This window comes from Pempheris klunzingeri, chromosome 8, assembly GCF_042242105.1.
Source record: "Pempheris klunzingeri isolate RE-2024b chromosome 8, fPemKlu1.hap1, whole genome shotgun sequence".
Lineage (NCBI taxonomy): Eukaryota > Metazoa > Chordata > Actinopteri > Acropomatiformes > Pempheridae > Pempheris > Pempheris klunzingeri.
This window is the reverse complement of record NC_092019.1, coordinates 12,185,411-12,206,558: the sequence shown is the minus strand read 5'-3', so window position 1 is coordinate 12,206,558 and position 21,148 is coordinate 12,185,411. Positions and strand designations below refer to the sequence as shown.

Genomic DNA, 21,148 nt, shown 5'->3' with positions numbered 1-21,148 from the left:
AGACAGATGTCTGTCTAATGTTAAAGCATGCATGTGTTTTTTGTAGATCACATCAGAGGTGCTCAAGTGTGACTCAGTGAGTGTTAAACATCCACAGACTGTGTTTCTCCACTATCACAACTGTCTGTGTGTGAATCAGTGTTTCTGGGACATAAGGAAGAGCATCAGTAGACACAAGCTAAAAGTTTCAACACAGACACACTCCTACACACACATCATTTGTGTTTCCCATATGACTTTATCCGCACTGGCTGGCTGACTAAGCCTGACATCACCTCTCAGGAAAGCTGACTTATCAGTCCATGGGGTGCAGAAATCCCAGCTGTAAGTGTGTGTGTGTGTGTGTGTGTGTGTTTTATGTCTGTTTTGTTTTGGCGTGCATGGCGCCCACAAAATGATGGATTCTCTTTACTTCCTCTCCTCCTCTGTATAATCTCTTTTTTGGACTCTTCCCTTCTCTTATCACGTCACCTCCTGCTTCTTGATTCCTCTCTTTCTCCTTTCTGTGGACTAGATGTCTCAGATGTCTCATTTGTCATCATCTTCTCTCATCTCCCCCTTTTTTCTGTCACAGAAACTACATGATCAGCAAGTAACAACAAGTATTACAGCAGAAGAGCAGATGGGAGTGACAGTGTAAAGCAATGATTAATACTTTTTTTATTGATTATATTACAATACAGCAGTGATTTTTTTGAGTGAATTTTTACAGAACATCCTGTAAATGCCCACACTTAAGCAGAATAATACATCAATACTTTTAAAATTAGGAACATCTCCAAAAATTTTTAACACATTTCCTTATTAATGAGCACATTGTTGTTGCTTGTTTGGTTTGTCAGCATTAAAAGAAACATTCGCTCTCTCCCTTACAGGTGAATATTTCACAGTGATCATCCTGTCCTCACGTTAACTGGTTCCTGTGTGCTAGCTGGTTATCTGGGCAGCATGCTCTCTAGGTCCGCCACCACATAGGCGACCACGGCCCACAGTGCTGAGCAGAGGTTCATTTCATGAGGGTTCTGAACGGTCATGGTATCCCCTTCAGTGTGGTGGAACCAAAAGTACCGACTGTCTTCCACGTGGAGGCTAGCAGCTGGATGAGAGATGGAGAAAATGGCAGTTAAAATGAAAACAGTTCCACTAAACGTTACATGTTAAGGAGTCAACTGGACATTAAACTTTATATCATAAAAGCAGCATCGTTATTGCTCAACCCTCAACCCTCTAGTATGTTTCTGTGGAAGGAGACCATGGTTCTCCCTGATACAAGCGCTGGTAAAATTTCTCTCAACAGTACCTCATCAAAGCTGTAGCTGTGTGCTGCACTAGCATGTGGGAAACAACCAAAACCACTAGAGACTGAGAAATTGAGGAGTGAAGGAAGAAAACCTGTTACTAGTCTAAAATAAATGTCACTTCTCATTTGGTAACTTTTTTATTTCAAGCTGCATTAGTAGTGAGACCACACACACTCAGATCAATTTGTAGACATGTGCATAGGAATGGGCATACGTTATGCAAGCAGATATATACTGTTTCTGATCATTCATGTAGGGTTAGGGTTAGGGTTGTTGATGTTTCAGCTCTATGGTTCAATCTGGTGTTGACTTTAAGAGGGCTAGTGGTGTATTAAGAAACTGTCATTATTTAAATATTGCCTTTTTTATTACTTAACCTCTGGCATGTACTTATGTACTGGGAGCTTCAGTTTGTAAGAAAAACATAAAATTTACTTATTTAAGATGGTATATGTACAGTACAGTCTCTTTATCAAGCTATCAATCAGCTGATCCAAAGTGTTCACGGCAATGGTGGTTCTCTGCCTTCTTCTGGAAATAAAGTAGTCTATATACAATCTAGTGAGGTTAGCAATCATTTTTCCAATTTCACTGCTCAAATGTATTTAAATTTAGCTTTTTTCTTGTTTTTTTTTTTTTACTTTAGTTCTTGCTTATACATTTGTAAAGGACAACAGAGATGTTAAAAAAGCTAGTAAGTGGACACTAACTACTATTGCAATGGTATTAACTTCCTTTCCAAACTTTAAGCCTACATGGAGATGTCCTTTAAGTGTTACAGATGAAATCTAAGCCGCTACTGAGCAAACTGACTAGCAAATTCAACCTGCTGATGAGGAACACATGATATGATAAGGTTTTTGTTTTTTATTGCCCATCCACCACTCCACACCCCAGTACAGTAGGTGGCAGTAAAGCAAAAATAAGAAGTTTGCCAGCCGCCAATTAGTCGCAAGAAAGAAGTTGGTTTGTTTTTAGCTTTGCTAGCTATTCCCTGAAGGCGGTCCTAAAGTCAGCTGTCAAGCATGGGTAGAAAATGCGCTTATCCAGAGTGCAAAAGCACGGAGGGTTTGCACTCTTTGCCATCCAACAGAGAGATGGCGCACCGCTGGCTGCACGCTTTGGGGCGGGTCGACATACCCTCCGCTTCTGTTTACGTCTGTAATCTCCACTTTACACGCGACTGCTTCTCCAACTATGCAGAGGTGGAAATGGGATTCAAAAAGCAGCTTCTCCTCAATCCTGATGCTGTCCCTACACGCGCCAAAGTGGTGACACAGGTGAGTGTGAGTTTCTAACACACAGGAAGTGTAGCCCTTGATTTACAAGCCACTGTGGTTAATGCTGCTCAGATTACCCTGTCGCCTTCTCCTAATGTTTGCTCTGAGCGGACCCCACCTGCTCGACGTGGGTCTCTACCAACCTACATTGTGAGACAGCAATTTGGTCCACAACATGGGCAGAAGTCGCCTGACATCGCCAGGCCACTTCCGTGTTTGACCCCATGTGGTTGCGACATTCAGCCAATCGGAGCACAGAAACGCATGACGTAGCACTGTGCGACGGAAAAAACGTAAACAAACCACAGCGTGTAGACCTGTTATGGGTCGTTATACGCACATAGTGCATGTGTCTATGGTAGGGGTGAGCTGTGGTGGTTAGCATCGATATGTCTGTGAACGAGTGTCGCCGTTTTTGCGGCAAAAATGTGAAAATACGAGGCGTTTTTTGTCACTCTGCTAAAATATTCGAGAAAGCAGCAGAGGCCAAAACTGTGTTTGATCGGCTCGTTGTCTTGGGTTGACTTTGACTAGAAGCCCTAAAAAATCTATAGGCTACGGACCTGTCAGAAGTGCACCAGCCTACTCTCAAAAATCGAGCGGGATTTGCCGTTTTCTTAGAAAATGGAAGGAAGAGGAGAAACAAGCCGATTCTAGCGAAGAAGCGAATGAAAGCCTCTGGGATCTTTCTCCATCACAGACGTCCAGGGCTGAGAAAAGGCTGAGCCCCAGTCCGCCATCACAAAGCTGGACCAGACTATACATGTGTGCACGGACAAGTATTACAGAGGTAAACAGTGGTGCTGTAGAGTGGACCTGAAGTGCTTTTCTTTATTGGTAGTCATGGTGGTAATGTAGATAGATAGATAGATAGATAGATAGATAGATAGATAGATAGATAGATAGATAGATAGATAGATAGATTAGTACTTCTGATCATTAATATATGTGCTGTCGATGTTTCAACTCTATGCTTCAGTCTGGTGTTGATATTAAGGGGCCCACTGACGCAAAAGAAGGGTTTGTTTTCTATGGTCTCTTCATGGTGTGGATGGTGAATGATATTTATACATTCTTCAGCTGAAGAATAAACTCAACCAAACTGAAGCTCAGCCTTTGGTCTGTTAGTTTTTTTTTTTTTTGTTTGTTTTTTAGTAATTATGACTCACAAAAGGTGCTTTTTCAGGTGTGAGGGAAAGATACAATTATTTGGCTTGCCGGAAGCAGGGAGCACCAGACAACTGTGGAGACCGTTTGTGTTTTCGGGCCAAGAGCATCAACCCGCCAGTGTTTTTGTTTCTTCACGGAGGACTGCTTCCTCAACAGGGCCCAGTATGCAGCCGGGTTTGCGGTCAGGCTGTTGCTTAAAGGCGGTGCTGTGCCGTCTGTAAAGGGCCGTGTTGAGGAGTCAGACGCACAAACTGTGAGTAAGATGATATCGACGAAATATTTGTCTTGTATTGATGATCCGACCCACAGATTCAGTGCAAAAGTTATTTAGGGAGCTAACAGTGATTTGCACATGGGCTAACAATACAGCCGTGCACGAATCAGTCAGAAATATGTCTTTATTTTCAACCATATCCGCTTAAAATCACATTTATTTGCACAATCGAGGAGGATAAATGTCACTAATGGGTAGGAGGGGGAAAGAAAGGTGGAAACTGCGACTTGGTAGGTTTCATTGTCCGCATTGTTTTTCATGTAGGAATGAGGATTTAACGCAAACCCGCTGTTATTTAGTTCTGTAGTTAAACGGGGACCTGTTGTGTTTTTATTAAGAGCTTCATATACAGTATGTGGTCATATGTCACAGCCGGGATTTATCCATATGATCCATTCATGCGCTGCACACGACCCACCGTCCTGATTTAAAAAAACAAAAAAAAAAACACCCAAAACTTTATTAACAACGCAACAGCAAGCAGTCCGTCTGAGCTAGCAAGCTACTGGAAAGACAATGTCGAAGAGACGCTGCATAATAGGTGGATGTCATGAAACCAATATATCACTGCACAACCTTCCCAAGGACAGAAACATTAGAGACCAGTGGCTAATGTTCATTTTTTCCAAAATACCACAGGATTTTAGTCCGAAGTTGGGTGTATGTTCGGCTCATTTCAGCTCTGACTGTTTCATCAATCAGGCACAATTCAACGCAGGTTTTGCAAAGAAGCTACTGATCCGGGACACCGCAGTCCCCACACTGCTGGGCCCGGCCTCAGACCCACGACCAGTGAGTAAACCAGTAATATAATGTATATGTGTCATTAAGGATGCAGCGCAGTTGGAAGTTAAAACGTTTGCTGACCCAAACATGTCGCTACTACTTTTGTTAACAAAAGTTAGCTGTTAGCTAAAAGTAACTCGCAGCTTTACCCAGAGCTAGAAAACACTAACATGCACTGACACTGACGGGGGTCGATAAATGTACGAGCTCAGGTATAGATCGATTATAGATCGATACCGGCTGTCTGTGACCCGACCTCAGACCTGGAAGCTGCAGGGTTTGCCATGTTTGATGCAGTTTTACTGTTTATTTTGCACGTTAGCCTGTTGGACTCATAGGCTGTGATTGGAATCGCATACTAACGTATTGACCAGGCATTATGGACAACATACATCATCTACGTGTAATAAATCATTACTACACATTGTTTTAGCATTTAATAGCGAGTTTGGATCTAAACTGATATCAGATATCAATTCTTCCACGTCAAATAGAACGTTTCAGAGTTCCACGACGTCATTACTCTAAAGACCAATGACGTCACGTTTGCTATTGTTGTGTATTGGGCTTTCGGTTTCAAAAATCTATTACGTCATTTAGAATGGACGTTCTGGCATCTGCGATAGAATTCTCACTATTAATCTCCTATTTAAGGTCTCAACAATCCAGTTGTTACTAGTTTTGTGTTCAGATAATCCGAAATGAGGAACCATTCCAGATATCCATCATGTAATCCATTTTAATATCCAGAATACATTGTGGCCAGTATAAATGTCATTATGGATATGCACAAGTGGCAGTACAGCTTGTAAAAATGCACTTTCACATATCTACTGTTAATTTTTTTTTTTACTAGAAACAATGCCATTGCAGATATCCACAAATGTATTTCACCAGTAAGAATGCAATTCTGGTTACCCAAAAATGTAATAATACCTGACAAAATAGCTCACTTAAGTTATGACTACTAACAACTGAACTGTAGATATTTGAAATGGGAGTTTTTACTGCTAAGAATTCTATTGCAGATATCTGCCATCGTTAGTGATATTAAAATTATGTTGTGGATATCTGAAATTACACCAACAGTGCACATGAGTGACAATAGTGGCAAAACTATTCCTAAAAATTGAATTGTCACAGTGGATATCTGAACTGTTCTTTTTTGACTAGGATGAGTGGAACTATGGATACCTGCAATATATATGCAATCTGGCTGTCTTTAAATCTTTAAACTACTAGTACAATCAAAGCTCTAGATATCTTGAAATACATTGTCTTCGGGTAAGAATGTTATTGTGGTTATTTTTAATTACCATTACCACTAAAATGTACTTGCAGATAGGAGTGTGGTTCGATTAAATGTTAAACCAGTTGCATAGCAGACTGTTGTATACTCAAGCAGTACATCTTCTCTGAGTGACATTACTGCATAGATGACGACATTACTTCTCCAAGCTACCGTTGAATGAAATTTGTTTCTAAGATATGCTAATCAACGTTACCTCTTCATCTCAGTGTAGTATCCTCTAGTATTATTATTAAATGAATTAGGGTTAAATATGTTTTCTACAGTACATTATATGAATGAGTTTAACGTCCTGAGTCACATTTACTCACTATCATTCCTAAATATTTTATCCAACCAGCCACACTGTGGTGCTAGAATCATATCCCTCGCAGTCTGCCATTGGACAGTTTGAAGAGACACGGTGAATTTTGTGGCAGTTGAGTATGTGCAGTGAGCTAATTGCGCAGACTCAGAAATTCTTGCTAACACAGTTTAAATTAGGGCATGTCTCACAAAATCCACATTCTATGCTTTTGAAACACACTAAATACACAATTTGACATCTTATTGGTTTGATTGGTACATTAGTATGCCATTCTGAACACAGCCATAGATGGTATAGAAGAAGTTGATGTAGCTCTCAGGTCTGAGAAGTCTGATTGTGTAGAAGTCTAAGAATCCTGTTTCTTTTTAATAATATTTTATTTAAATTTCAACGAGAAAAGGTGAGAACTACTCTCCTGTTTTTATCTTCTCTATTTTTATCTTAAAGGTCCCATATTGTGCAAAATGCACTTATTAATGTATTTTTAACATAAATATGTGATCTCCTCTAGAGATCCCCAAAAATATGAGAAAAAAACATCCACTAGCATTTTATTTTTGCAAAATCTTTGAATAAATGTCAGCAAAAACGCTTCATGTAGATTTTGCTCCCCTCCTGACGTCAGGTGGTTGCCGGTAATGAGAAGAAGATGTCGAAGGTACGAGGAAAACACGCAAATTGTGCTGTTGTTAGCTGCAAAAACCCTCACAACAGTCTTCACATTCTCCCATCGTCTGAGGAAGTCAAGACCCAGTGGATTAACTTTATTTTTGATGGAAATGTGCCCACAAGGATGGGAAAACTGTTGTATGTTTGCGCGAACCATTTCACCTCAGATTGTTTTCTGAATGGTGGCCAATACAAGGCAGGACTAGCAACAAAACTGAGGCTCAAGGATGGATGTATACCGACTGTTCGTTGCCTGACCTTGGACTTTGAAGCTGTAAGTTTTATGCTGTTTTACTCTTTATTTTGTAGGTTAATCTATTGAACTTGGCGGTAGCATTTTGCACGGCCAATTTTGCTAGCGTGTGTTGCACAGGCTCAAGCAATCTTGGACTTGGCGTTTAATGTTGTAATATTGAGACAGTCAAGAGAAACTGTGTGAATGTTAAGCCAACTAACTCAAAATAACGAGAGTAGTAGGGTGGATGCCGGTCACTGCTTTCAAGTTTCCTTTTGTGGAGTGTCACATTACAGCACTAGCTGTGAGCTAGCAGTAGCTTGGCTGTTATACAGAGGCCTGTTTTACTCATTATGCTCGCCGGTATGAGTGTGTGTGTTTGTGTGTGTGTTGCTGTTGTAACATTATGCAAATGTACTGCTGCAACCAACAGTTAAACTTCTCAGCTCATAAAGCCGTATTTTCAGTGGACCGCTGGACAGTGAGTCTGAAGTCAAGCTGATGCTAAACAACATGCCGATCCACATATACACTGCTCAGAAAAATTAAGGGAACACTTAAATCACACATCGGATCTCGATTAACTAAATATTCAAGTTCCGAATATTTACTGTACATTGTGTAATTCGTTGCGAACAAAATGATGTAACAACGGTCAATGGAAACCAAAATCACCAACCAACTTAGGGTTGGATTCAAAATCACTCTGAAAATCAAAGTAATCATTTTAAATCACAGGCTGATTCAACTTGTGTGAATTTCATCACAGCAACTCATAATGGGACTGTGTTTGGCCCCCACTGCAACAGCGTAAGGTCTGACAATGGCTCTGAGGATTTCATCCCTGTACCTAACAGCAGTCAGGGTACCGTTGGCTACCACATGGAGGTCTGTGTGACCCTCTAAGGATATGGCTCTCCAGACCATCACTGAGCCACTGCCACACCGCTCACGCTGGATGTTGTTACAGGCAGCATAACGTTCACCACGGAGTCTGTTTCTGACAGTTTGGTCGGAAATATGCACACCAGCCACTCGCCGGAGGTCATTTTGGAAGGCTCTGGAAGGCAGTGCTCCTCCTTTTCCTCTTTGCTCAAAGGAGCAACGGCACGTATGGATGTGCCATCCAGGAGGAGCTGGACTACCTGTGCAACCTGAATGTGCTGCAGGTACCGCCTCATGCTACCAGTAGTGACAAGCACACTAGCAAAAACTAGAGAAGAATCAGTCAGGAAGGATAAGGAAAGAAACCAGATGCAAAACCATTCCCTTTTTGGGGGTTGTCTTGCTGTTGCCTCTACAGTCCACCTGCTGTCACTTTCATTTGCACCCAAACAGGTGAAATTGATCGTTCATGCTTCCTAACTGGACAGATTGATATCCCTGAAGTTTTATTTGACTTGATGTTGTACTGTGATGATTAAGTGTTCCCTTAATTTTTTTGTGGGAACTGACCAATGAGAGCAGACTGGGCTTTTCGGGAGGGGGCCCTTAAAGAGACAGGAGCTAAAATGGAGTGTTTCTGAGAGAGGCTGAAAACGGCTGAACCAGTATACAGTCCAGTATAAGAAAGAAGGCATTTTTTTGAACATTAAGCCATGTAAACCTATTCTAGTAAGGCCCCCTAAATACAAGTCTGACCCTGAAAATGAGCATAATATGGGACCTTTTTTAAAGATGTTATCTGTTGCCATGATAATCCAGATGATGGCGCTCTTGAATATCTGAATAATTTCATTATTCTATGCAAGTTTTTTTTATTCACAAACAGAAATTTTTAAAATCCATGCTCAAGATCTCAGGTTTTCCCCTAGAACAGAATTCTCTATTTAAGAAATAAGTGAATTAGAATTTGTCTTTGTATTATATTTAGAGAATAGGGTTTAGGCGGTTACAGTCATGTGGCTTGTAGAAACTGATCGTTGTTTGTGGTTCTCATGTCACCCAAAGTTTAAAAGAGAAGAATTCTCTGAATCTGACACTTCCTTAAACTATGCTTCCCTTAAAGTGTTGTGTCTGCTGTAGTTTAAAGCAACATTGTTTGGCAGCCTCACAATCTACCATATTCACAACATAATGTTTTTAATAATATATAATATAATGTATATAATAATTATAATAATGTCTTTTATCGCAGGGTGCTCCTTCTAAGTTATTGTCAACAAACCACATAAACTACTAGAAACACACCAGTTCCTTCATTATGATGAACATGGGCAGTGTAATTTATTTTGAGTTGATCCCTCCTGCTCCTGTAAAAAGTCATTAGCGCATTAAGTCCACCACTGAAAATAGTCCCCAACAAATGCGCCATTTACTTCTGTTTCAGTAATGTTCATTAAAACGTACAGTGGCCCGGTTTTTAAGGCACTTGTTTGAAAAGATTTTTTTTAATGCAACAACTATTTAACAAAAAAACGGAACAAAACTGTCTTCTTACCCCACTTATCTTAACTTCCTTTTTTACCATAGCATCACTCTCGCCACTCTCATCATTGTCACAAAGAATACCATAACATCTATTGCTTATTTCTATAAAGTTGACTTTGTAATAGCATCTGTTTTTACCATTTCCTTTAGTATAGTATTAACTTAACAGATGCCACAACTTGTACAGTTTTTTTGGGCTTGTAATTTGTCGTTTTAAATGATAATTGTGATGACGGATGCATTAAGTGTTTCTGTTCCCTGTGTTGCTGTTTAGGGCACCGGCGCGAGCGGTTGTCGAGTTTTTCCTGCTGTGAGACACGTAGCCTCCCAGACTGACCCCCCAGAGAGAAAATCAGTCAGCACACAGCTGTCCATGAAAACTCTGCAGAATCACTTCAGAAGCACAGGTTTGTAGCCTTACATTTTAAGTCCTATATGAAACGCAAGTTTTACTTCAGTACTGACAAAATTACTAATTTCTTTGTCTGTGCATTGAAGGTACCCAGGTGAAAGTGCCCAGCAGAGACTGTGGAGTCTGCACCCTCACCTTCCCCTTGGACAGTCCGTTACTGTTCCTACAACCAACGATAGTAAAGAGACCATCCAAGAGACCTCGGCTCAGCCTCACAGAGGAGGAGGAAGGCCCATCAGAATGCAGCTTGTCTATGGTGGTTCATGAACCAGAAGACTCGACATGACTGTGAGGACGTGTCGGTTAGCAGCCGTGTCTTATTTTATCTTCTCAGAGACTCTCCTCATGGAGAGAGTTTGGTGAGCGACAGATTAGTGAAGAAGTGCTGAAGTGCCACCGCACTAAATCATTTACGCCAGGTGATTGTCTCAACAATAATGTACATCCAGCTGAACTGGTACTTCTGCCTGGCTGAAGCTGCAAATGTGTTTTTTTTTTTTTTGGTCATTTTTCAGTTTCTCTTCTGAAAGTTATGCTACAATGTCTTTCTGAGTACATTGTGATGTCACTTCTAAAACTAGATGGAGTTGGTGAAGATGTGGAGCCCATTTGCTCTCTATCAAAGCCACAAAGATGGAAACAAACTGCTATGGTTTGGTACAGTTTCTCGCCATTATCACTAAACAGGATAGTAATTTAAATTCAACAGGTGAAAACACCAGTGCAATCCTTCATGTGACAAATGGTGGAGTAAATATTTGACAATTGGGTTCAGTTTCAGCACCAGAAGTGACTACAGCATCTAGTTGGTTCATTTACAGTATTTCATGTCATAAAATGTACATGTGTAAGAAATGCAGACTTAAAGTGAAAAGAAATGTACAGACAGATTTTAAAGCAGCTTTTGTGTGAAGATGTGCCACAATGTTGACTGCAATGAAAATCGCAATTTCACTGTTGACCGATTAAACTGTCGGCAGCCTTTTGTAAAGCCGATTCCTATTATGTGGGTTTCATTATTGAACCAGCTATGTACAGATGTGACTTTCTTTGTCTTTTTTTTTTATACGGAAAATATAAAATGCATACACAGGTTCAGCAGATGTGTTGTAATAAAACAAAATTCTACTAAACTGATCGTGTGCTGTTTCAGTCTTATTTGGTGTTAGCAGACGTACTGTGTACCCACAGTCCAAAGAAGGAATATATGTTTAATTGACCTTACTTGTAAACAGAGAATTGTGAGTTTACTTAAAATCATATTGTTCTGCAATAAGTTTGCTTACTTACGACTGATTGAAAACTTAAAGGGTCCACCCATTTTCGAAACATCTCGCACTGAAACATCTCGTTTCAAATCTTATTTATGAGAAATGCACTCAGTGAAATCAGACATGCGGCTTCCACTATGCACAGCTCTGCTTAAGACTTGGATTAAAGGTCTTATGCAAAAAATGTGGCTGGCAAGAATGTTGGGATGACAACGAAGTGGGAAGGCATCTGTAAATTAGAATTGCAGCCTCGTGGTTGTAGCCGGTCCATATAAAAACTGTAAGAATTAACAGTCAGCGGCCTTTGTGAAGCCTCAACTACTAAATGAGTTGGAAAATCCATCCACCTATGAACAAAGTTATGTTTTTTTTTCTTTTTTAAAGGAACAAAACAAATACTCTGGTCCAGTTTTGTGTATTCTAATAACACAATTTTATTCTTTTGATTTTATTCTGTCATTTCTACTTTATTCTTTATTCTATCATTAGATTTTGTGTTTATAGGCCTACTGACAATGTGTATCTCTCAAAAAAAATCTCTGCATATTTGATCAGAACAAGTTGGCGGTCTGGTTCTTCCCATTCATATGTTAAATAGTTTTGTTTAAAAGTTTCAATTCCAGTTTTTAAGAAATGTCACTGAACTGAAGATGTGCCCCCACTTCCCTATACTCTGGTATATTCTGGTTATACCACGTTCACAGTTCATCAATGAGGATGTGGTTCTTTGTACACAGCACTTTCAGAAAAAAAAACTATTGAAGCCATTACCACAGAAATTAGGATGAGTTATTTGCTATTGTTTCTGTTTTTATGACACCCATGAAATTGTGTTAAAACAATGTTGAAACATTTCCTTAAGTTGTTATAATGTGAATTTTCAACTGTGTTCATATTGCTACTATTGCTATTATACACATACTATCATGAAGATGTGGTGCTAGTTGCAGACAGACATGTAAGCATTTTGATCCAACTGACCTGGTACCCCTGCATTGATGAATGGTGAGATGTCCGTCCCTTCTCCGTGTGTCTCCAGTGTGGTCGCATTAATGGGAGCCAACAGTTTGACCACCTCTTGCATCACCTGTTGATACAGACACAGCTAAGTGCCCCTCAGCTCATCACACAGTCTATTACAGACCAGCACCTTTCAAACATGGTTCAACATTATTTAAATTATTGTAATTTCAAGATGCATTGTCTGATTTTTATAATATTTGGTCATTGTAATTCAGACATCAGACCATAAGCAGGCCAGATTACTAACATGGATGCAAAGCAATGTACTGCTGTGGATGGGCCAGCAGAAACTTATTTTGTCACTTAAAAACTCAAAATCAATTCAAGTATTTTTACTGCTTCACTCAGGCCTTCCCTCTCTCTCTTTGCTCTCTTCAAAGACTCCATTAACAAAAACATTTTACCCCAGCCAACACGGGTATTGGAGGTCTACCGCTGTCTAGATCAACTAACATACAGATTAGTTTGGATCTGTGGTCTGCAAGGTAAAATCAGTGTTTTTGTCAATGGAGTCTCGTGGCTGTACACATGTTTTTATGCTGCCCCTGTCCACAGCGGTAGCCGACATTGCTTGGCGTCCATGCTGAATAAGCTGACTATGGATAAGTTCTCCTAAATTCAAAATATCCAAACTATCCCATTAAGCATTGGTTCTCTGAGTTTATTACTGTAGAAAGAGGAAGAGGCTACTTCCCTCCTGCAACTCAAATGCTCAAGAGACTACTCTGAGGTTAAATGGAATTGAATGTTGAGCAGTTAAAAATGCCCAATCTAAGGAGCAATGGTCTGAAGGAAGTAGGGTAGACAGAAAAAAAAAAAACCTATAAACTAAACTGGGTACTCCAACCTTTGCAGAACTCTGAATTTTAAGCCTGAATAAATACTGATAATTGTGTGACAGTGTGGTGTTACAAGTCTTACCTTTCGTGCAGCAGGAGTTCCAGTAAACTGCAGAGCCACTGGGGTGAATGTGCCCAAATCAGACTCCATGACCATGTTAAAGTTGGATAAGTTCACCTGTGTGGGGAGAGGAATTAGAGAGGGGAACGAGATAGATCAGACAGAGGAGGTGAAAGACCAAAAGAGCTCAAGGGAGAGCCTTAACTAAATGAGGCAATTTAAATTCTAATAATACATCAAACGTAAGACCTGTACAGTCCACTGGGCAGTTATTGGTGAAATATGTTTTGGTACTGAAATGCACTAAATCTGTATCTCTGTTTTTGAGAATGTAGTTTATTATGGGCCAAAGCCTGGTAGGCAGCCAAAGCACTAAAGAAGGAAGATTGCTGTAAAAATCCTTTGCACAGAGAGAAATCTGGTAGCTAGCCAAGGCCTCTCCACTTCTCTGGAAGTACACTTCTACAGTCTATACTTCCACTCTCACAATGTGCTCTGACCCTTCCCTTTTCTTAATAACCGGGGTAGTATTTGCTTTACTGATTTTACAGTGTGTTTCCTGTGAGATACTGCAGCGCCAGTAGACAGCACCTTGTGTTGATCGAAGTACTGCTGCCCTCCGATTCCACCCGGCTCTTCAGCTGTCCAGAACACTGTTCGCAGGGTCCTCCTTGGACGTAGACCTATGAACAGATAAAGACTCAAATGAACACACAAAGCAAGACTGAGAGAGAGGTAAAAGAGAGGTAAAAGCTCCAGTTAACAAATGACACAACTACCAGATGGCACTGGCACACTGATGAAAACAAACTCACATTCACTCTAACTACAAAACATTCGAGCACTTGATCTTGTGCTTTTGCTTGAATGAGCCTGTCCCACTATATTCACATGCATTCTTTTGTCTATAAGAATACTGAACTGTACATCCGAGTCTGTTTCTTAATTATGTGTGTTCTTGTTCCTCCTCAAACAGTTAGAGGAAATTACTGTTTACAGTCCGAGGAATTGTTTTGTAACTTGTCCTTAAGTTTGGAACTGGATACTCTATCCTGTCTTTTTGTGTTCACTAACAGGCCTTTAAAGTTTATTGAAGCAAAAATATAGAACATTTAGTTTTGCTCCCTCATCCAGGAAGCTTCACTATATTTTGCTTCTGTAAATTATTCCACTAGAGTTTAAAAAGTATACTGTAGGACACAAAGCTAAATAAGTTTAGTCTAAGTTTGCTTAGCTGTCGACTTACTTTTTTGTTGCATTTATACAGTATGATTTCTATAAAGGTTCTATAGAGGTTGTGTGCGACACCATGCACTGTAGATGTGTGTGTGTTTATACTGTCTAATTGTCTCCGTATTACCTAAGTCCCTGATGAGTGACAGGACCTCCCAGGAAATCATGGCTCCACCTCCGTCATCCATGGCACCTTCGCCCACATCCCAACTGTCCAGATGACCGCTCAGTAAGACGACCTAGAGGATTGGACAGATACAGAGATGTAAACATACAAACAACAGACAGAGTGTGTAGTGGGACAGTTTAGCGAGGTGTGCATCCATAGCAACTTGGCTATTTGTCTGATCTGAAGCAGAAAGGTGCAAGACTGTAGGACCAGATAACACTCCCTGATCTATGTCCTGTCTGCACACACACACACACACACACACACACGCTTCAAATTTGAATCATCATTTCTTGTAAAATAAGCTTTTTATCAGCAAGGACAGACATGGGGTCTTTAAGGACAGAAAAGCAAAGACAAATACACACAGTTCAGAGTGATTTCCCCATTTCCAGGAATTTGAAGGGGTGGGATGCTCCTGACCTTCCAGGTTTGCAAAACATGCTGTAACCTGGGCCCAATATGGACAATGACCTTGTACAACAGAAACGCTAATATTTGTTTTTAGTTATGCCAGTGGCACGGTTCAGGATGTCAGTCAGTCAGGTTTTGGATGGATCGCCATGAATTTTGCTACAGATATCGATTTTCCCTCAGTATTAATTGCAATAACTTTTGTGATCTCTCCATTGTTTTTATTCAAAAACTAAGATAGAAAAAATTATATTCCCATCAGCCTCAGCAGGTTGGTACTTTGCGTTTTGTGCTAATATATGTATGTTAGTATCGTCATTGTGAGCATGTATGCTGACGTTAATATGTATGTCAAAGCACTATCCGTGTCTAAGTACAGGCTCAAAGAGCCTCTAGCATGGCTGCTTAGTGTTGTTATAAAGTATACCTTTCTATAAATATTCTATCTATAGAACTGATTATAACAATATTAACATTTGTGTAAACATGTGGTCCATTCACTTAAATGCTTCTAGCATGATGTAGGAATACGTCAGCTGGGAATATAAAACATACATACACATTTAGTACAGAGACACACAGACGTGGTTATTGTGTGTAAGACAAAAACCCAACATGGATTATTATTCTGTTGTATTGTAATTCTTACGTTGTTTAACCTCAAAAAGATCCTTCTGTCCCTGTTGACTTTACATTGATACCCTGTCCCTCTTACCCTTGAAGAGTACAGCTACCTGACTGGTTCTGCTCTCAGTCTGTTTATGGCGGTGTTTTACAATGTGTTGACAGTGGAGACAACTAAACATGATGCACTTAACAAAGGTTGAATCATGAGACATCAACATAAAAAACCATGAAATTATATTTGGTGTGGTTCAGTGACATGTAGTTGAGATAGGAATAATGAACTAATACTTTCTTAACTAAGAGACACTGACATTTATGATCAGTACTCAGCCTACACATTGTGACATTTTAGTTTTAAAAAGTTAAAAATCCCATGGCAAAAAGATGGAAGATGTAGAAGCTGAGTAGGTGGAAAAGATCCTCGCAACTCAGATGACTCTGACTACATCTGAAAGGCTAAACTGTGGAAATTACTCACTTAACCTCAAACGTACATCTTTCTATGAACATGCACGTGCAAACACACGCGCACGCATATGCACACACACACACACACACACACACACACACACACACACACACACACACTCCAACCACAATTGCCGCTACTGCCAGCTGGAGCACAAAGTCACAGAGCCAGAAATGATTTCAACCATGTCATGTGTTTCATTTCCCGTTTCTATAATGAGCGACCAAATGTTGGTTCCTAGATCAGAATAGTAACAGATTATATCAGAAATGTTCCTGTAATCCAAGTCTTCTGACTCATTTTTAGGTAGCTCCACTTTTTTTTTTTTCACAAATTAAACCAGAGATGCTGCTGTTTGTAAAGAAGAACAGAGTTCACTTTGATTGCACACATCGGGAACTGCTGAAATATACTGGACATAATACACTACATATTAAGTGTGTGTTCTCTCAATCAAAGTCAGGAATCTTGCGTGTGGCCGTCTTGGACCGTAATGTTAGGATGGGATGTTTTGCAATTCTTGTACTTGCTGGCTCAACAGGCGGTGAGGGAATAAAGGCTTACACATATCAAATCAAGTCACACTCCTGAGAAATTGCCAACTTCACCATCACCATACCTTGTTCCAAATGCTATATACACACTTCCCTAACAACAATAAAAACAGCCATGCTTCAGGCAACCTTCACCTATATACAGTACACACCATGATTCACTGGTGACGTGGGAATTTCACACAAGCTTTAACTGGGTCATACATAGAAATGGAAAATGTTAATTCACTTTAGTCATGTCCAACAGCCTCTCCCCCCTTTTCCTGAATATGCTGCAGTTCTGTTTCACTCACACACCCTGAGACATGCTAGTTCAAGCCAACTGGGAAACTGTGAATGGGAATTGTCTACCCTGCTTCTAATTCACTTTTATCCAGACATGACAATGTTGAGCAGACAGTAAAACCTGTCAGGGGTGAATGACACAACTTGTACACAACTGAATACATTTATTTTATCCTATTTGCAGGCCAGTGCCCCTGTTATGCAGCACTGTTACAACACCCATTGGGCCAAAAGTTTCATACACAGTATGGTCTGGGAATGAAAAACAAATACTGAGAATGATCTGTGAACCCACATCTGTTTTTTTCATATCTTTTTATCTATGTATGGGTCAATGTCCCTGTTACGCAGCACTGTCTATCCCCATTGGATCCCTCAACGGTTCATCCACAGCATACTAATCATACATTACAAAGTCTGAGAATTGAAAACAAATATTAAGAAAGACTGCAGGTTCCAGTATTGCAGTAGAGAAAAATCCATCCCAAGTAGATTTAAATCATTATTCTGTGTTTACATTAATATGATGTGTTCACAAATCGCTTAAACCATAAAAGGATTGGTTAATTTCAGCAGGTCTGTAATACTGGTTGAGTTGTATTGACTCTCCAATTGGAAAAAAAAATGCAGTGAGGTCTCATATGATTATAATATGGGGATTCATAAAAATTGGAGACCAGTGCAGAGACATTTCTTGGGAACTTTAAAAGAAGTTTTTTTCCCCCAAAAAACACATCCAGAAAAGAAAGTTGAATGCTGTTACAGTTACACAACTATGACATGTCCATAGAAATATAGCCCTCCTTTTGCCCCAACACTAAAAGACTAGAAGAGAGAGAGAGAGAGAGAGAGATATGGTGGTATGACCAGATAAACAAGCATGACAGGTGTGACGGGAGTGTGAGCTCTACCTGGTCGGGGTATTGCCAGCCTTTAATCTCAACCACCGTGTTGAAGGAGTCAGCATCCGGCAGAGTCTTGGCTTCCATTTTCAGTCTCACCACAATCACTTGCCCCCTCTGTGCCATCCGCCACATCAGCTCAGCATCCTCTATGGTGATACAGGCTGTAGGGATGTGCTTCACTCCAACCTCGTAGTCCTGCCAACCTGTGTGGGGACTAGAGAGGGAAAGACAAAGACAGAAACACAATAATCCTTACACCTGACAGACAGACAGGCAGACAGACAGACAGGCAGACAGACAGTTACCTATTAATAGAGAATGGTGTAATAGATCGAATGAGTGTGGCCACGGCTCCCAGTTTGGCTGCCTCAGAGGCACCTTTACTGCGGTAAGCCACCGTCTCATCGTAGTTGACAAATGGCTGGTTAAAGACCACAATCTTCCCTTCGGCCTCTTTGCCTCTTTGCTTCAGTTCCTCAAAAGATTTAACCACCAATACCTGTGCCTCGATACCTAGAGATAAGAGTGAGACAGTGAGGAGTTAAAGGGAGGTGTGTGGCAGATCATAGGCATTAAAACGATTTTGTTCAGTATGGTCTTTACCTTCAGGTGGTGTCCCTACACTGCTACCCAGTCCCAACATTGCAAGATTTTTGGCCCTGGGCAGAATCATTTCTGCACTCTCCTTTCCTCTCACCCAGTGAGGGATTTTGACCGGCTCTGGAGAAATAAACGTGTTACATTTAGCAGAAGGCAAGATTTGCTGATCCATTAATGTGTGAATCTTATGTCTGCAATTTATCCTCATTTCACACAACCAACATCATGCATGAAGTGAGACAGATAATATGGCACACTCACCTAGATGTACATCAAACCCATCCTCTTTTGTAGCATTGAACATGTAATCAATAGCCATTTCCAGGTTGTGTGAACCGCTGACACGGTTCCCTATGGTGTCGGTAAACTTGGACAGTCGTCTGTAAGAGCGGTTCTGTGCAGCCCCGTATACGGCCAGGTCAATAATCTTGTTGGCCACATCACGATAGTTTGCTACCTCTTCAACTATGCCTTAAATTGGGGTGACACAGAAACACACAAAAAGAAAGTCAGCTTTTACACCCAGATCTTGATCATTTAACCTTTCAAAGAGGATTTCAGCCAAGAATTCCAACAGACCAAACTCTGTCCTTTACTATATGTCTGATGATAGAAAGGTTTTGGGTTACCTTTCTGTGCAGTGGTATCAGATGCATCCACTGGACCAGCGATGGGGCCACAGTCACTCTGAGACAGTAGCATGGAGAGAAACATGAAGAGGAGGAAGGGCAGTCCATCTTTCTGAGCCATCTGTGTACAGAAAAACAAGAGTATGATTACAAATCTGACAGTAGCATGGATTAATAGCTACTTAATTAACCTGTAACTAGTATCAATTATACTAGATAGAAGCAGATAGAGTAAAACAAGACAAATCAGCATAACTAATTCATTCTAAATGCTAAAGAACCAAAAACGTATTGCTGTATAATCCCACATAGATGGCTCCAAATTATGAGATTTTACAAGGTAGTTAAATTATCATTAGCTGTAGGCCCTGTTCAGACCTGGCATTACCATGCATCTTTTGTGACCCGATCACAAGTGCAAATGCAAACGGACGCAGTGAACCTTTATGTGTCCTGGGACACTTTGAAGGACCGCCTACTAAACAGAGGTCCACCACCCAAATGGAAGGTATGCCCATATTAAGGTGATGTAACTGACTGAACATTAGTCATTTAGTTATTAAGATTAAGGTTCACATCTGACAATATAACCCATAAAGTTCCAAGCATATTTTTGATTGTTCATCTGAAGGAATGCCATGCTCTTGTCAGTAGCCTATAGTTACTGTTCTGTGAAAATATGATTTTAAGAACGCTCATTTAACGCTTTATCGGGCAAGGGACCATATTTGGTAACTTAAGTGGGAGTTCAAAATGCTCACCCCTTGCCTCACCATGAGGCAGTAGAACTACAAGATTTCTCCAATCCAATCAGTGACAATCAGGCTACATAACAGACCGGCAAGAAACCATATACTGTTGAATTAGAATTTAATATGACCATAGAATGTTTCAGGCCTTCTCAAATAAAGTTACTCTCTCCTCATGAGAGTGAACAGAATATGTCAATCTGACCTCCACAGACGTGGCTTCTTCTGTATCGTTTTGTTAAGAAGATAGACAGAATGTACCAGACGGACCTTGATTGTAATAATTTTGTTGTGCTAATCATATTCTAAAGTCATGATTAGAGATACACGCCTACGCAAACAACATCCACAAGTGTTTGAATATTATATGACCACACCAGGGATGCACCATCTGTGACGCACACACCGAAATGGCCAGTTAGAGACAGTCACGTATAGTACTCGGTCCAGCCAACCCTTTAAAAAGCATATGCATGAAAGAGTCGGGGCTCACTGCCAGAGGTCCATGAGGCCTCTGTCACTCCGAGCCCAGCGCTGTATGTACTTTACCTGTGACTTCTGTGACTTGAATAAAACTGCTATTGGGAACTGCAGAACTCTCCGGCTGAAATCCTCGGACTGTCAATAAAAGAAGCGGGAGAATCTAACATACGGTAACTGCATTGACCTTGACTTTCACCATAAAATTGATTTTTTTTTTTTTTAAACTCACAAAAGTAAAAAAAAGTCTTGTAATGACCACCAGTAATGGTCTAAGGTTGAAATTTTGAATTTCTTAGTATTTCAATGAGTTCCCTATAAAGGGTTAACTTTTCAGCAATATTCATTATAGGTTAAGATACTTTTGAACACAATGCAAACCAATGTGATAGAGTAAGTAGAGCTGCAGACCCAGACACCTCTCTTCAGGGAAACAGAACAACTGAATATATTAACTGTATTGTTCACACTTTGACAATTAAATAGTAGAAATGAACTCCCAATCAGTGGCATCCACCTTTATTCTCACATTACACAGAAAACCAAATTAGTGTTTGATGCAACACTTATAATATAATAATGTGTCCTTTTCTGACATTTTCATCGTCCTTGTCAACAATTTTAGCGGCCAAAAAGATGTCCACTGATTGGAATGTATTGCATCCAC

At 40.3% G+C, this 21,148-nt stretch overlaps 2 protein-coding genes across 3 annotated transcripts; one reads left to right on the top strand and one right to left on the bottom strand.

The window, feature by feature from the left end:
* Window positions 1-693: 693 nt before the first annotated feature.
* LOC139204814 (carboxypeptidase Q-like) lies at window positions 694-19,373 on the bottom strand. Its single transcript, XM_070834821.1, has 10 exons — window positions 19,253-19,373; window positions 18,885-19,094; window positions 18,627-18,743; window positions 18,329-18,536; window positions 18,030-18,237; window positions 14,728-14,839; window positions 13,959-14,050; window positions 13,389-13,484; window positions 12,426-12,531; window positions 694-1,096 (listed from the first exon to the last, which is right to left on the bottom strand). The coding sequence occupies exons 1-10, from the start codon at window positions 19,371-19,373 to the stop codon at window positions 936-938; spliced, it is 1,431 nt and encodes a 476-aa protein (XP_070690922.1). The 3' UTR covers window positions 694-935.
* Window positions 4,485-11,340, top strand: LOC139205526 (uncharacterized). 2 transcript variants are annotated; one of them, XM_070835772.1, is made up of 4 exons: window positions 4,485-4,817; window positions 7,053-7,370; window positions 10,036-10,168; window positions 10,260-11,340. In XM_070835772.1, exons 1-4 carry the CDS (start codon window positions 4,542-4,544, stop codon window positions 10,457-10,459), a joined length of 927 nt encoding a protein of 308 aa, XP_070691873.1. In that variant the 5' UTR covers window positions 4,485-4,541; the 3' UTR covers window positions 10,460-11,340. The 2 variants fall into 2 exon arrangements, with proteins under 2 accessions (XP_070691873.1, XP_070691874.1); XM_070835773.1 differs by lacking the exon at window positions 7,053-7,370.
* Window positions 19,374-21,148: the final 1,775 nt, after the last annotated feature.

Excerpts from the sequence above, each read along its gene's own strand:
- LOC139205526 (XM_070835772.1), top strand. The coding sequence starts at position 4,542 with ATGTCGAAGAGACGCTGCATAATAGGTGGATGTCATGAAACCAATATA. Across the intron at positions 4,818-7,052 it reads CGGCCTCAGACCCACGACCA|GTGGTTGCCGGTAATGAGAA; the intron begins GTGAGTAAACCA and ends TCCTGACGTCAG. Across the intron at positions 10,169-10,259 it reads GAATCACTTCAGAAGCACAG|GTACCCAGGTGAAAGTGCCC; the intron begins GTTTGTAGCCTT and ends TGTGCATTGAAG.
- LOC139204814 (XM_070834821.1), bottom strand. The coding sequence starts at position 19,373 with ATGGCTCAGAAAGATGGACTGCCCTTCCTCCTCTTCATGTTTCTCTCC. Across the intron at positions 18,238-18,328 it reads ACACCATTCTCTATTAATAG|TCCCCACACAGGTTGGCAGG; the intron begins GTAACTGTCTGT and ends TTCCCTCTCTAG. Across the intron at positions 14,051-14,727 it reads GTCACTCATCAGGGACTTAG|GTCTACGTCCAAGGAGGACC; the intron begins GTAATACGGAGA and ends ATCTGTTCATAG.